At 38.8% G+C, this 15,944-nt stretch overlaps 1 protein-coding gene across 6 annotated transcripts in view; it reads right to left on the bottom strand.

Annotated features, from left to right (window-relative positions):
• NELL1 (neural EGFL like 1) overlaps positions 1-15,944 on the bottom strand; it is a 522,694-nt gene that overhangs the window by 412,605 nt on the left and 94,145 nt on the right. For all 6 annotated transcript variants that reach the window (XM_029061630.2, XM_029061636.2, XM_029061634.2 and 3 more), the window contains exons 5-7: positions 12,167-12,263; positions 4,217-4,289; positions 3,682-3,764 (exon numbers count right to left, since the gene is read on the bottom strand). In XM_029061630.2, the coding sequence (XP_028917463.1) occupies positions 3,682-3,764; positions 4,217-4,289; positions 12,167-12,263 (253 nt within the window). The remainder of the gene's footprint in view (positions 1-3,681; positions 3,765-4,216; positions 4,290-12,166; positions 12,264-15,944) is intronic.

The raw sequence follows: 15,944 nt of genomic DNA, 5'->3' as shown, positions 1-15,944 counted from the left end.
TGGAAGAAGAGGGCCAATATCAAGTTAGGGAAACCTGATGAAAAACAATGGAAGATGTTCCTGCTTGATCTGAGCAAGATAAGCAGCAGCTGGACCTAATAAATTTATATCTAACCCAGAATTGAGAATAGTGCTTGACACATAGTAAGCACTTAAACAAATACCATTATTATTACTGCTATTATTATTGGAGGTTTATGAGGAGTGAAGAGTAATGGGTCAAGTGGCATTTCAAGAAGATGATATGGGCAGCAGCAGGAAGTATAGAGTACAGGAGAGGCAGATTGTCCTCTGGGACACTTGAGAGGCATTTGATATAGAGTAGTAGAGAAGCAGTGTGGCTCAGTGGAAAGAGCACGGGCTTTGGAGTCAGAGGTCATGGGTTCAAATCCCGGCTCGGCCATTTGTCAGCTGTGTGACTTTGGGCAAGTCACTTAACTTCTCGGTGCCTCAGTTACCTCATCTGTAAAATGGGGATGAAGACTGTGAGCCCCACGTGGGACAACCTGATTCCCCTGTGTCTACCCCAGGGCTTAGAACAGTGCCTGGCACATAGTAAGTGCTTAACAAATACCAACATTATTATTATTATTATTAGTCTGACTGTAATATAATCAGAGATTTGAACCAGGATAATAGCTATTGGATGGAGAGGAAGGACCAGATTCATGAATTATTTTGGAAGAAGGGACTGCTGGATAGAAGCTTACAATCTAGTTATTTCCAAAAGTATCACACGGACCCTTTTCTTTCTCCTCTGCCACCTGCCAAGTTGTCACAGAGGAGCCACTCTATCTCTTAATGCCAATGGGAGACATGATCTGGACCAAAGTTTTTTTTCCTCTCTTTAATAAATGGCTTGTCCCACAATCAGTAATCTGTATTTTATATGGGCCTGGATAGAGAGACACTCATAGTCTCCAATTTGCACTTGCAGGAAAACAGAAAATTTTTAAAATGCAAAGATAAATTACATCACTCCTTAAGGCAATTGTTGATGCTAAGTTACTTTAGGTATGGGGAAAGCACTCTGTCTTACTCAGGTCTTCACAGACATAGAAAGTTCAGAGTTGCAGGTCAGGGCTGTAACCTCAAAGATCACTGTTCAAAGGACCAATCCTTCCATATTCTGTCCACAATCTCCCAATTAAGCTTCATCTAACCTACCTTCACTCCTCCTAGACAATGTTATTGTTATGATTAAGCAACATGACCCTAGGAAAATGTTTTAAAGTAAGAAAAATAGCATTCCTCAAATGCCATAGAACAAGAAACAAAAGGGCATCCTTTGTGCTGTGGTATGAGAACTTGTAATCACTTGAATATGAATGGCATATTTCTTGGTCCAGAAATTTGATGAAAGCATAAAACACAATTAATAATGTTTAGATCATGCTGCTGCATACAGTAAGTAATAGGAGACTACTTATCCCCTAAGTAGGGAATCAAAATAATTACATATGTTTCACATTTCCATTGGTAATGTGAACTAAAAAGCTAATTCTTCAATGCCCAGAAGGTGAAACCCAGCACAAATGTCTGTTTGTCTGTCTCTCTCTCCATAAAGAATCTGTGTTAAAGTCATTGTACACTAATAATAACAATAATGATGGCATTTGTTAAGCACTTACTATGTGCAAAGCACTGTTCTAAGCGCTGGGGGATACAAAATGATCAGGTTGTCCCACATGGGGCTCAAAGTCTTCATCCCCATTTTGCAGATGAGGTAACTGAGGCACAGAGAAGTTAAGTGACTTGCCCAAAGTCGCACAGCTGACAAGCAGCAGAGCCAGGATTTGAACCCATGACCACTTTGAACCCACTAGTACACTACCTTTCTACATAGATGCATCTGGGCTGAATGAGCAACCATTTCAGGTTTTGTAAAAGTACCAAAAGAAACTCCAATGTATATCAGCCCTGCAAACACAGTCCGAAAGGGTCTGGACCAATAAAATGCCTTCCATTCCATCAGTTGCCCCATAATCCTTTACCTCACAGATGTCATGGCATCTGAGGCAGTGAGCCTCAGTAATCTGAATGCTGGGTGTGGAAAGGCCTCCTGGTTACTGTAATAATAATGAGTCTTAGTTATATTAAAACTTCTCTTTTGTGGTCTTTGAACCTATGCTTAATTACATAGTCAATTTGGCAGCATACCAAGTAAGGTTGTCTCTAGTGGAGGCAAGGGGCTTGGGACAACTGACCTGGATTTTCTTTTACAGGATGTAAATTCTGCTCACCACCAATGTTTGACAATGGCAGATCTCACGTGAGTCCTTCTATTGCTGACACTACTGTTGCTGTCACCTCTCTGTCCCTTGTCTCCTGGCTAAACTCCTGACAGCACAAAGCCTCTCCACTCTAGGAGAGATTCACAAAACAGATACGAATTCCCCAGGGTACTTTTGAATGGAATATAGGTGTTCCTGGGCACCAGTATCTGGGTGTCCTCCACACAGTTGAAGGGGTGGACTTATGACACAGTAATGAGCCATGTCCCTCTGATTAGCTCCTGCATACAGGATCTGATTGATTGGAACACCTGCCACTCAACAAAACTTGTCTTCTTCTTCTTGGTGACTAACATAGTTTAAACCACTTAGGCAACAGATGAGGTGGTAAGAACCTAACACCACTTGGCCAGTCACCTTGGGGGACTTCACCAAATATACAGGTCATAGATCAGAAGGTTGATAACGTTGCTTGGAACTCCTAAGAAGCCTTGCCTATCTCAAAATGCTGATAGCGTTTAGGACAGTTTTTGGGGGGAAGGTTGATTACTGAAGCTCTAGTGGTTCTGGTTTGAAAATCCCATTTCCTGAGAGATGTGGGGACTATGTGATGGGGCACTGTCTCCGAATGGTCTATCCTAAGGAAGGAATAACAACAAATGACAAAATATCACGACTTTCTATTCAACAATGTGATATAAATCCTGGTGTCTCATTGGAACTTTGAACATGTTTGTCTCATGTAGGCTTTGTCTGTTTCACAGCTACTTGCTAGTTGTTACTTGATAGCTCCCCTGAAAGTAACTTTGGCCAATAAAAGTGACAGATTAATTCCTGCAATCTTGGTTCAATAAAATTTTCCTTGGAATAAATGACATGGTACCTTAATTGTTTTACAAAATGAACAAATTCACCTCCATTTAATGGCAGAATTAAAATCAAATCGTGCAAATAGCCCTGGAACCCTCCACAATTATGCTTATACAATAGCAGAAATAGGTTTTTACTTATTACTAACACACTCAAGAATGTAAATATGGCACACACCCATCCAATAACATTTTCTGTCATTAGATAATTTCATTTGGAGGCAAAAATCAATTAGCATTCAAGCAGCAGTCATCATGTCTAACCATTGTTATATAGTGTTTTTATTTTCAGTATAGAATGAAAAAATACCACTGTGCTATGCAGCATGGGAATCAACCTCTCTACCGATATCTCACTTCCAAACACTAGTCAACAAACATTTTGATGAAGTTCAGCAGCATTATTGAAGTTAATGGTTAAGTCTACTACAGGTAGCCCCATTGGCAGTAGAAATAAAACATTTTTATATGAATAAGCACCAGATGCCAAGGATAAGAGCATTTCCATTATACTTTATCAGTCTAAATTCAAGGTGGAATGAGAAATTGAATGAGATGTGAGAAATTCAGGTACCTACTTTTGCAGTCATTTTGGCCAAAAGCTCCTGCAAATCCATTATTCCTTGCACGAGGCTTAAGAAATCACTGCAGGTTGGACATGCTCAATAAAGAAAATGAAAAAGAAAAACCTGTAAGCACAAAGTCCCTGGTTCAGCAAAAACAGCATCCATTTGGTTATTGATGTCTTTTTTTTTTCAGGATAGACTATTGCAAGATTTCAAATACAAAACTTTCAGAAATAGCAAAGAGAAGCAATGAACTCTTAACTGAACTGTGGAGGAACCACCCTAATTTTTATTTAGGGTGACAAAGTACTAGACATTATTCAGAACAAACTGTTTAGGTAGGGCAGTAGGATCAGAGGAGGAAACCAGAAAATAAGAGGCAATTGGCTCAACACTATTTCTACTATGAAAGCAATATTTATACATTTTGCAGTAGAATCTATATAAATAAGATGCAATGTGGTGCTGAAAATATCTTTATCATAGCTAAAAACAGTTAATTCAATATTTAAACCCATAGTACTAAGGAAAATACATTGCTACTTACTGCGATTCAGGTTAGGGCATTGAGTTATATATCCATTAGGCATAAAGACGACTTTCACATCTTGAATGATACCCTTTGTAACAGAAGAAATAACTGGTAATAAAGATTATAGTCATACATTTAAAACCAAAAAAGGTTATTCACAAGCTCTTTCTTATGGCACAATGCATGACTGATAGGTAAACCTTTTTTAAGAGCGCTATGACACACACATACTCTTAAGATCGCTTCTCCACAAATTTGTAAACATTCATTATGTAAGAAAAACCCAACCATTTACTGTCTAATTCTAATCAGTTATTTTCACCAATGTTCTAACAATAACAATGTTAAGTGTTTGTTAGGTACTGACTCTGCACCAATCATTATATTAATGGCAAGAGTAGATAAAATAGCATCAGGTTGGGCACAGTCCTTCTCTCATATGGGACAAGACAACAGGTATTTAATTCCCATTTTAAGGATGATGAAACTGAGGTACAGAGAAATTAAGGTGACTTGCCCAAAGTCACACAACAGGTAAGTGACAGAGCAGGGATTAGAACCCAGATCCTCTGACTTCCGGGCACATGCTCTTTCCACTAGGCCATAGTGATTCCTAAATGTTGCTAATTTTTTTTATAATGTAAAAAAGATTAAGAGTTCCTAGTTAGTGGTAGTCATCAGAGCTTAGAGCTACAAGATGATGATTCATAGAAAAAAAAACTGTGGAAAAGAAGAGACGCACTAGAGCCAAGGAAATAAATAATAGGTAAGAAATTTCCAACACAATCTTCTTCCTCTTCAGTTAATTACTGGAGAAACTTTGCAGTGAATTCCAGGAATTATGTGGTATAGTACATCACTGTAAGAGAAAGAGGAACTGTGGTTCTCTGCATCTCCTGCTAAATCTGGAAAAACACTTCTAATTTCAGAAGAAATTCATCATGATTGCCATTTTGCAGTGAAAATATTGATTTGGCTGTTGGATATTTTCAAGTTGAAATGTAAGATACTGGGTTTTTTTCAGATTTGATGAAGGAGATATTACAGAACAGATGGAAGATGTGAAAACTAGTTCAGAATACTGATCTAAATCTATAAATAAAATACAGACCTAAAATAGTGCTATAAGCCTCTCAAATGGGGTAACATTTAGCTTTTATGTATTCATTTCTACAATAGCAAAATATAATCAACAAATGCTGCTTCCTTCCTATTTCAAGATCAAATATTAACTGGAAATATTAATAGAAATAACAAGATCACAGCACCTCTTTCCCAGAATTATATACATTTATTAACCTTTTCATCTGTGAGAAAGATGAAGGTATTATGATTAAGAGGAGAAGACATATAACCCTGTGGGAAACTGCAATGTGTTTCTCAGTATTAATTTATAATCTCTTGCTGGCATCACTAGCAGGCAACTAATGAACTTCATTCTTTAGCAAATATCATTCTGTACTGAATTAACCTCTTTCAGAATAATCCATCCAATTTGGAGGCCAGATTGTTCTTTCAGGAAACAAGGGCACTATTCTGGGTATTGTGCAATGAATGGTTGTTATTAATACTATTATTATTATTGAGAAGCAGCATGGCCTAGTATAAAGAGCACAGGCCTGGGAGTCAGAGGACATGGATTCTAAACCCAACTCTGCCATATGTCTGCTGTGTGACCTTGGCCAAGTCACTCAACTGCTCTGTGCCTCAGTTAACTCACAAATGGAGATTAAGACTGTGAGCATCATGTGGTAGAGGGACTGTGTCCAATCTTGATTACCTTTGTATCTGCCCCAGTGCTTAGAACAGTGCTTGGCACATAGTAATTGCTTAACAAGTACGACAGTGATTATCATTATTATTATCGTTTCTTTATACTTGTTAAGTGCCTACCATGAGTCAAGCACTGTTCTAAGTGTTGAAGTAGAGACAAGTCAGTCAGATAAAACACAGTCCCTGCCTAACATGGGGCTCCCCAAGGAGGAGGAAGACCAGGTACTGAATCCCCATTTTACCTCTGAAGAAACTGAGGCACAGATATGTTAAATGACTTGCCAAAGTTCTCATAATAAGGCAAATGTCAGAAGTGAGATTAGAGCCCAGGAACTTTGACTCCCACTCCCTGCTCTTTCAACTAGGCCATGCTGCTGTGAGTTGAACACTATACTAAGCTCTTGGAAACATACAACAGTTATTGCAATGCAATGAAGGTTCCAGTAAAATATAATAAATACCAACGATACAACTAAGACTATGTATACCTATCAAAGCCTATTTCACAAGACTTTGAGAAATTTGACCTTTGGGATGTGGGCAGGGAATGTGTCTACCAACTCTGTTGTACTGTACTCTCCCACGTGCTTAAAACAGTGCTCTGAACACAGTAAGCACTAAATAAATACCTCTGATGGACTAATTGAAAATAAACATGCCTATTATATAATATAGTTTGCTGAGACATGCTAATAGACAACCATAAAGTGTTCTAAAAATCTCCCCTCTCACTCAAAAAAATCAGGGATCAAAATGCCGCATGCAGAATAAGATTCTAAGCACTTGGGAGACTATAATAGGGCAGGTAGACATGATCCCTACCCCCCCCCAGGATTTTACCAGATTAGAGAAGGAGTTTACACTACTCACCAGAAGACCAAACCTGGTGGCCTTTAATTTTATGGTGTTAGAACAAATATAAAGTCAACACATACATAGAAAATAGTCATTATATCATGAAATATCAGTGTGCTAACAACAGCTGTCCACAAAAAAAAAAAAATGACAGTACACACGAGCTGACTGATTATTGCATCATTGAGAGCAACCAGACTAAATGATGACATCTCACAAACACAAGTAACATATATGCCTTGTCCTGGAGATGTCTAATACCTCTAAACTGATGACCTAAGAGATGTCTCTCTAAAATCATGCCATCTTCAGTATCACTTTTTTTTAATCTACCCATAGGCCTAAGCAGCCAATAATCACCCTATGCTTTGCTCTACCAAAAGCAGTTTATCTCCACCAACAGGACATTTGCTCCATTTCTGATGAAAGGTGGTAAAGAGTAGAAAAAAAGAACCTGGATAGACAACCTGAACTACCAAAGTCTGATGGCTGATCACCATGGAGGATTGACCACAGAGCTGGTAGTTCTGCAGTTATAGGGAGGGGAAAGAAAGGGGCATCAGATAATGTGAAAATGGAAATTAAATAGTGATCATTTATTCTCTTTAAGCAACCTATTAAATATCAGCTTCTAAGTAATAATACTATCTTCTAACTCACAAATAAGAGATGAAGTTAAAAGAATACTATTTTATTGATTATGTCATTATCTAGCATAGAAGTTTAAAAATTCTTGGATTACTGCTTACAGTCAAAATGCCAGAAACCCTTCAAACTTGAGCTCATACTCTCAGCTCAGTAACCTCCAAACTTAAGCTAATACCTGCATTGTACCACAAAGCATCCCAACAATGAAGAAAGCTCGATACCAAGCACCCAAAACACAAGTACCAATATGAGTAGGTGTTTCTCCTAGTCACTGTCTACCCCTGCAGTCATGAAAACTGGGAGAACAACTAGGAGACACACCAGGACTGGTTTAATGAAAAAGACTCAGAAATATGAAAACTATATTCAACAAAGCAAGATGTCATCAGTACCTTTCAAGGATTCATAACAACAACAAAAGAGACAACCACAAAAGTGTTTTAAAGCAGTCCATTAGCCATCTACCTTCTACTTATCCTTGCTTCTCCACCACTACAAATCAGCCCACCCATTTTGCTCAACTCCCTCTTTCTCCCTCCTCTCCTTCCCTCTCCCTACACCTGTCTGGAACTCCCTCTCCCTTCACATCCAACAGACCACTATTCTTCTACTCTCACCACCTTCATAACCCTTCTAAAACTACATCTCTTCCAGGAGGCCATACCTAACTAATCTTTTATCTCCACATCTTATCTCACCCCACTACTATCACTTCCACACTTTCATCTCATCTATGCATTTGAGCCTTTACCTCATAATCACTTCCTACTCTGGACCATAAGCTCACTGTGGGCAGGGAATGTGTCTGTTTATTGTTACATCTGTACTCTCCCAAGCACTTAGTACAGTGCTCTACACACAGTAAGTGCTCAATAAATACAGTTGAGTGAATTAACAAACTTGCCTTCTGATGTTAAGAATAGACAAAAGGGACACTGCTGGAATTAATCTAGAAGTCCAATGGGATCTGTGTGGCTAAGTCTCTTATATTTGAAGTCTGGTCACTTCATTACTCTATAGACTGTCCACTTGTTCTGAATTTTGATGCCATATTGGTGTCATACATCAGTCTCCCAAGGGACTTACCAGAATTAATTGGTAATGTAAAAGTAATAATAATGGTGTTTATTGTTCCTTGTGTTCATGTGAATAGTTTCTTGGAGTAAGAGAGGGGTTCTTTGGTTTTTTTTTTTTTTAAATGGTACTTCTTAAGTGATTACTATGTGCCAGACACTGTAGTAAGCACTGGGCTATACAAAATAATCAGGTTGAACACAGTTTGTGTCCCACCTGAGGCTCAGGTTTAATCCCCATTTTAGAGGTAAGGTAACAGTCAGAGAGGAGTCTTGCCCAAAGTCACAGAGCAGACTAGTGATGGAAACAGGATTAGATCCCAGGCCCTGTGACTCCCAGGCCCATGCTCTTTCCACTAGACCACACTGTTTGGCTACAAACTAATGTATGTGATTTAACAGGAACAGCAAATCTCTTCTGAACCCTATTCATGGATAATTGGTTATGGGTACATTTTATGGGGGAAGGGAAGCTGCCAATCTTCCTTTGTTCAATCCATCTGTTTCCCTCCATCTTCCTTTCCCAGTAATCAGTACTTTAAGAAATAGTCATGAACCAGGTAAGTTGCACATTATAGGTTTTCAATGTTCTGGGAACTAATGCCCTTTTACTTCAGTTGCTCTGAGGAAATTTCTCAATTCTCAGTATGAGGTAGGAGAAGATGCAAAAAAAAAAAAAAGATTAGCAAAGTATGCCATTAAAACCCTAATATGTGTGGAATAACTATGATTAGGTTAGAGCTCATAATAATACCAGGCACTTTTGGATACAAATGCAGGCACAGCTCTGCCACGGTAGAAATGCTAATTCTTTTTTAACGCTCTTATTTCCCTGCAGATCTCTGTTTACATTGAAGAAAATGGTTCTTTTTTTTATATGCTAAAACACTGAAACAAATTGCTTCAAAAGAAAAGAGGAGGCCCTGCTGGGCATGGAAATATATGGACGAAGATGTGTACTGCTTATAAACTGGCAAAGTCCCAAGCTTTCACAATGGGTAACAAAAAGTAAGACTTGTGAAACTCACAAGCAGGATTTTAAAAATGCAACCAATCATATATTTCTGCCCTGAAGATAGTTAGTAAAATACTCAAGCATACATAAAAGCAAAGAAAGGCACTTGTCTACTTTCATTATGATCAATAAAAACTGGCAGCTCATTAGCATATCATTAGCTACCCTGCTGTTTCCAAAGTGTTAATGTGGAGAAATATTAATTTACAAATGTATAATATCCCAGCGTTCTCTGACTTCAGCTCTCTGCATAAAATAAGGATTAAAAATGGGTGAATCCAATATAGCTTCCTTTTTCTATGTAGCTATAAACATATGTTTACCATCTGTGGAATTATGGGAAGCAGCTGAGTTAAAAAACAACAGCTGTAACATAAAATAATGCCATCAATTTCACTTCAGGGTGACAACTCGGCTGTTGGAGAAGACAAGGAAGTCCAGGTAAGTAACAGTATCAATTTAGCTGAGGTTAAATAAAAAAAAAAATTAAAAAAGCTTGAAAAAGTTGTGGAATGAAACTTTCAAGGATTAAATAGTGACTCACAACAATGACTGGGCCAATGAAGCATATTGTGTTTGATGGCTTCTCTGACTCACTGAAATCTGCATAGCCTTGTTCTTTATTTTTTTCCAAAATAGGTCTGCATAATTAGCTTAGTCAGTGAATGCATCAAAGAGAAATTGAGTGGGTAGTTACCATCTTGATAATGGAACACCATGACAATCTGAAGAAACAGATAAGCCTATTGCATCATTTGGATGTTTTCTCAAATGGATGCTGTTTTGTTTTGACAAAATCCCCAGATTGTGTTCTTTGGTCTCAGACAAAATTATTTAATATTAGGAACCTTAGTGTACAGTTCTAAACAAGTGAATATATACCCTGCTCTTTAATCAGTAGCAATTTTCTTGTGGAATACATAGGGATTCACTGGGCCCTAAAAATTAGGTTTGACAAGTGTGCGGTCTGGGTTTAACTTTACCTATGAAGTGGAATGTTAATATTTAAAATGTGGAATAATGTCATTTTAATGTAAAAACTCCTAAAAAACCTAAAAACTAAAAGCCATTTTAACCTAAAACCTCACCATAAGCACTCTTCAATCTGTAGCAATAAAGTGAAATGCAGCAGGTCCTCATATCTGAGAAGCATATGCTGCAGAGTAAATAGAAAGCCTAAAACAATGTTCCTACTTCATATTAACTGAATTCTGCCTTTTTCTCTGTATATGTTTACTATATAGATTTCAGCAAGAATTAGGCAGAGTGGGAAGAACAGAATTTTTCTTTCTGTGAAGAGATTTTTTTTCTCCTTATTAACAGTGGATATATCCATCATTTTATATCCTTCCTGGTTAAGTGAAAGAGAGCAAGTGAGCAAGCGAGCTAGAGAGAGAGAGAGAGATGCCAAAAGCTCCAAATCGTAAGAAAGGAACTTTCTCAAACACCTAGTACAGTGTTCTGCACACAGTGTTCAATAAATACCATTCACTGCTTGATTTTGAAATTTTCTGTACAAATCTTACCTTCCCTTAGAAGGTAACATCCCACTGGAAACATTCCTAAAGATCATCATCTTTTATCCCAGTGATATTTATTGAAATACTACTGGGTGCAAAGCCCAAGGATTTCCCCTCTCTGTCCCATCATAGACTATAAGCTTCCTGTGAGCAGGGATTGCATCTATTGTACTTTCCCAAATGCTTAGTCCAGTATTCTGCACATAATAAGCATCAATAAAAAGCAGCATAGCCTAATGGAAAGAGCACGGGGCTGGAAGTCAAAGAATCTGGGTTCTAATACCAGCTCTGCAGTCTGCAATGTGAAAGGTCACTTAACTTATCTGCGCTTATGTTTCCTCATTTGTAAAATGAAAATTCAATGCCTCTTCTCCCCACTATTTAGACTATGAGTCCCATGTGGGACAGGAACTGTGTCCAACCTGATGAACTTGTATCTACTCCAGTGTTTAGAACAGTGCTTGGCAAAGAGTAAGGGCTTAACAAATAACATTTTAAAAATAAAAAATAAATACCACAGATTGATCTTGCCCTGAAAAACAACTTTTTCCTCTTGTTCTAAAAGCACCCGTTGCACTACAATGGCCACATAAATCAAAGGTTGTTATGATGACAAAGCATTTCCAGTATCCAGGGTCAATTCCCTACTTTATCAACCCCTATGTCCTGGAATTAAGCCCATACACCATCTTTCAATAATAATATAATCACTGTGGTATCTGTTAAGCCCTTTCTATATGCCAAGAACTGTACTAAGCACTGGGGCAGATGCAAGATAATCAGGTCCCACCTGGGCTCACAGTCTAATTCCCATTTTGCAAATGCCAGAACTGAAGCACAGAGAAGTGAAGTAACTTGCCCAAGATTGCAGAGGAAACAAGTGGAAGATCTAGGATTCAAACTCATATCCTTTTGATTCCCAGGCCTATGCCCTATACCCTAGGCCACACAGTTCTTCCAGCTAAAGAACTGCAACTTTGGATATAGCTAAAAGACTAAATTTGATTTGCCAGTAGCACATGTTTTACAGGGCCAAAGAGTCCCATTTCAAATAATCAATTAAAAGCATTATGATGCTTACCTTAAAAAGACCATGTTTTCGGTTCCGCTGCCCAAGCCACAAACTGCTGCCTGGTGTGAGATTTGTTTCTGGGGGGTCTATCACACGTTCATAAATTCTGTAGAGGAAAATGTCACTATTACTTGAAAAAGATATAAAATATAATTTAAAAGTATAAGCAAACAGCGTCTGGTAAACACCAAAGTGATTGTTAAACTGCAGATATTAGTAGTAATAATGATAATAATAATGGTTCTTGTTAAGCATTTATCTTGTCAAGACAGGTCTAAACACTGGGGTAGATATAAGTTAATCAGGTCAGATACCATTCTGACCTGCCATGTGCCTCATAATTTAACTAGAACAGAATTGTCCCCAGTTTACAGATAAGGAAACTGAGGCACAGAGAAGTTAAGTGATTTGTACACAGTTACACAGCAGACAGGTAGTGGAGCCAAGATTGGAACCCAGGACCTCTGACTCCCAAACCCATGCGTTTTCCACTATAGGCATAAAGTAGAAATTGGATCATCCTGGGTCATTCCAAGCACTATTATGGTCTTGAATACGGCTTCCAGGTGGTGATTGGCTGGGGTGTGGCCAGGCAAGACAAGGCAAGACCAACATCAGTGAGGAGGAAGAGAAGGAAAAAGGAGGAAGAAGAGCTTCAGTGAAGAAGAGGAAAAAGGAGCTGGGGTATGGAGTGGCCGGCTTCAGAATCTAGAGCTGTTATGTCAATTGTGAGACAGAATTGTGGAAGAAAGGGGACAGGAGCTTTAACATGAAGAATAATACTAACTAGAGCTGTGATGGGACAGTGGCAAAGATAAGGACCGGGACCACTGGCAAGAGACTAATTATTTCTCCTAGGAAGACACTGTAGGTAAAATGAAGGGTTCTAAATGAACATAAATTACAATAAAGTCAATTTTTGATTATTCAGGGCCTGATTACTTGTTGAATTACCAAGAAACCTTTGATTCTTCTGTTCCTTGTTTCCTGCCTTTCATCTATTTTACTATCCATAAAGATCTGCTCTATCAAGTGGGTAAACATGTGGGATGAGATTAAAATCATTCGATTGTGCTTCTTAATAGTAAATTTAATAAAACATCATGAAAAGAAGGTTGACCCTGGATAGTTCAAGACTTGTCAAGACTGGTCTAAACAATGGGATAGATATAGGTTAATCAGGTCAGATACCATTCAAACCCTGGAGAGTTCAAGTTGAAGCTGGGGACTATCTGTGGATTTCAATATCTATCCTGTCCAGGGTGTCTTGGTGGATTGGAGCAGTATTTGGAAAGGGAGGAGCTTTGAGGGGCATGGCTGCCTAAACATGGAGTATACTTCTAGCAGGTATAGTTTCCAGAGAGGAAAGCACCCACCTTTGAGCCCCAGGTGTGGATTCAACAAGTCAGTGTGTGGTGAGACAAACCCTTGGCTCACCTCCAGGAGCTATAGGACCAAAGATGGCATATGCTTGTCCTTCTTGGCTGGCTGTTGTGGTGGCAGGGTTAAAGTGGGCAGGGCCAGAGAGGAACAGAATGTGTAGGAATATTCACCTCACTCGCAGTTCCACAGCACTTACGTACATAACTGTAATTTATTTTAGTGTTTGTCTCTTCCTCTAGACTGTAAGCTCTTAGTGGGCAGGGAGTGTGTACACCTACTCTGTTGTACTGTACTCTCCCAAGAGCTTAGTATAGTGCTCTGCAACACAGTAGGCACTCAAAAATGCCACTGCTTGACTGATTGAGCAGGGAGGAGAGGAAACATGGAGGAATGGAAAATATAAAGTAGAAGGTGAAGAAAGGAAAAAAGGTTCAGAGAAAGAAGGGAAGAAGGAAGAGAAGGAAAAAAATGAAAAGGGAAGAGGAAGATGAGGGCAGCAGTATGTCATAGTGGAAAAAGCCCAGGCCTAGGAGTCAGAGGACTTGGGTCCTAATCCTTTCTCTGCCACTTGCCTGCTTTGTGACTTTAGGCAAAGTGTGACTTAGACTGTGAACCGCCATGTGGGGCAGGAATTTTGAGCTGATTAACTTGTACCTACCATACTGCTTAGAGCAGGGCTTGACACATAGTAAGCACTTAACAAATGCCATTAAACAAAAGATGAGCTGGTTTTCACCCTCTGCTGAGGTGTTGGCTCTACTGTCTTTTCCTGCTATTGTATTCCATCAACAGCTGCAGCAACGACACTTGGCATGGGATGAGCTAGGGCTGCTGCCACTAGGGCAGCAACAGCAGAGGATGACAGGTGGCTTTTCCAGCTGACCGTCGCAGGTCAGTCCTGCAAATTGGCCTCAGAGGTTCTGCAAAGTCACTGAGGCAGACTTCAAAGGACAGATCCCTGCTTCTATCTCTGAGTATCGCTACGTCACGTAGAGACACCTCCCCTCCCTTCCACCTACCCGGCTCAGCCCCACCAGTTTCCAGGACTGGACATTGGGCCAGGAAGCCTCTGGTCAAGTACAAGGAGAACCCAGCTAAACTCCAAGGAAAAAAACATCTTGCCTCAACGGTGGTTAGTGATACCTGCCCACCCTGAGATAGTTTCTCTACATCAACACTAATCTCACAGAATAGTGTGGCCCCACACCTCCGCAGTCTTCCATTAAGGCAATAAATCAGAAGTTGCTGAGTAGCACATTGCTTTGCATTTAAGAATGCCATGGCCCAAATTTCCATAGATGCAACTGAAAAATGGCAAATGGCTAGCCAATCATAGTTTATTAATTGTGCTGGGTAAAACTGGTTCATTAAGGAAATGTAACCTCTTCTTTAAGCAGTTCTTAGAGAACAAAGGGGCTGAAGTATTGAAAGGCTTTCCTTTATTGGCATAGATAATTACTGTATAATTACTGCAGTTGGAAGTCATGATTCTGAAGCCGTATGCTTTAATGCTACAGGGGGTATGTGTTACACACTTCGATCATTTTATTGCTCATCACTGAGAGAACACATCATGCCGTAACAGAGCTATGAAGTTATTCAGCTGGCACCATTCTCGATAAATGAACTGGACCACAGTTTGTTCACTGAACCATTATATCTGTATCTCTAAAATGAATAACAATTATGAGATGAATGATGTCCAAGATGTAGACTGGCTGTTTGCATTCATCAAATAAATTGGATAATTGCTCTCAATATTCTGATTCACTTTTTCTGTTCATCTTGGGATAGATCAATTTGCCTAGCAGAATCACCTTTGTTATAACTTTGCTTTAAAGAATAGCAAACCTTACAGGCTGCTGTGCAATTTTAGGAGCCTTTGTAATACAGTGGTGAGGTCTGAATAAAGGAACAGAAAAAAATGAGAGATATCTCTCCCAAATTTGTTTATATAGAATAGAGGAGGATAAGATTAATGAGAGAACAATCTCTAAGGCAGCAAGTCCACCAATATGAAAGTCATATATTTTTAAAAAAAAACACATGGTGAAAATAGCTGGAAATTGAAAAAAAAGTTAAAAATCAAACCAGGTTCATGTGATAATTATGTGATCTAATTGCTTAAGTTTAATGCAATTATAATGAACCTTAATTTGTCACATTTCTAAAGGTTCTCTCCTGAAAACAACACATTCAAGTTTGAGTCATCCAAAATCTTTTTTTTTTCTTTTGTTTGAGAAACAAATTGATCTAAATCAGGATGCTGAACCATTTCACCTGTTCAAACTACAAAACAAGGTGAGTTCTAAGAAGCCATGTAAGGGGCATTATGGGAATTTTGCATACATTAGTTCTATCAATATTTTAGAATATAAGTATGCACGGCTTTGACTACCATCTC

The sequence above is a fragment of the Ornithorhynchus anatinus genome, chromosome 3, assembly GCF_004115215.2.
Source record: "Ornithorhynchus anatinus isolate Pmale09 chromosome 3, mOrnAna1.pri.v4, whole genome shotgun sequence".
NCBI lineage: Eukaryota > Metazoa > Chordata > Mammalia > Monotremata > Ornithorhynchidae > Ornithorhynchus > Ornithorhynchus anatinus.
This window is presented reverse-complemented; position numbering and strand designations above follow the sequence as displayed.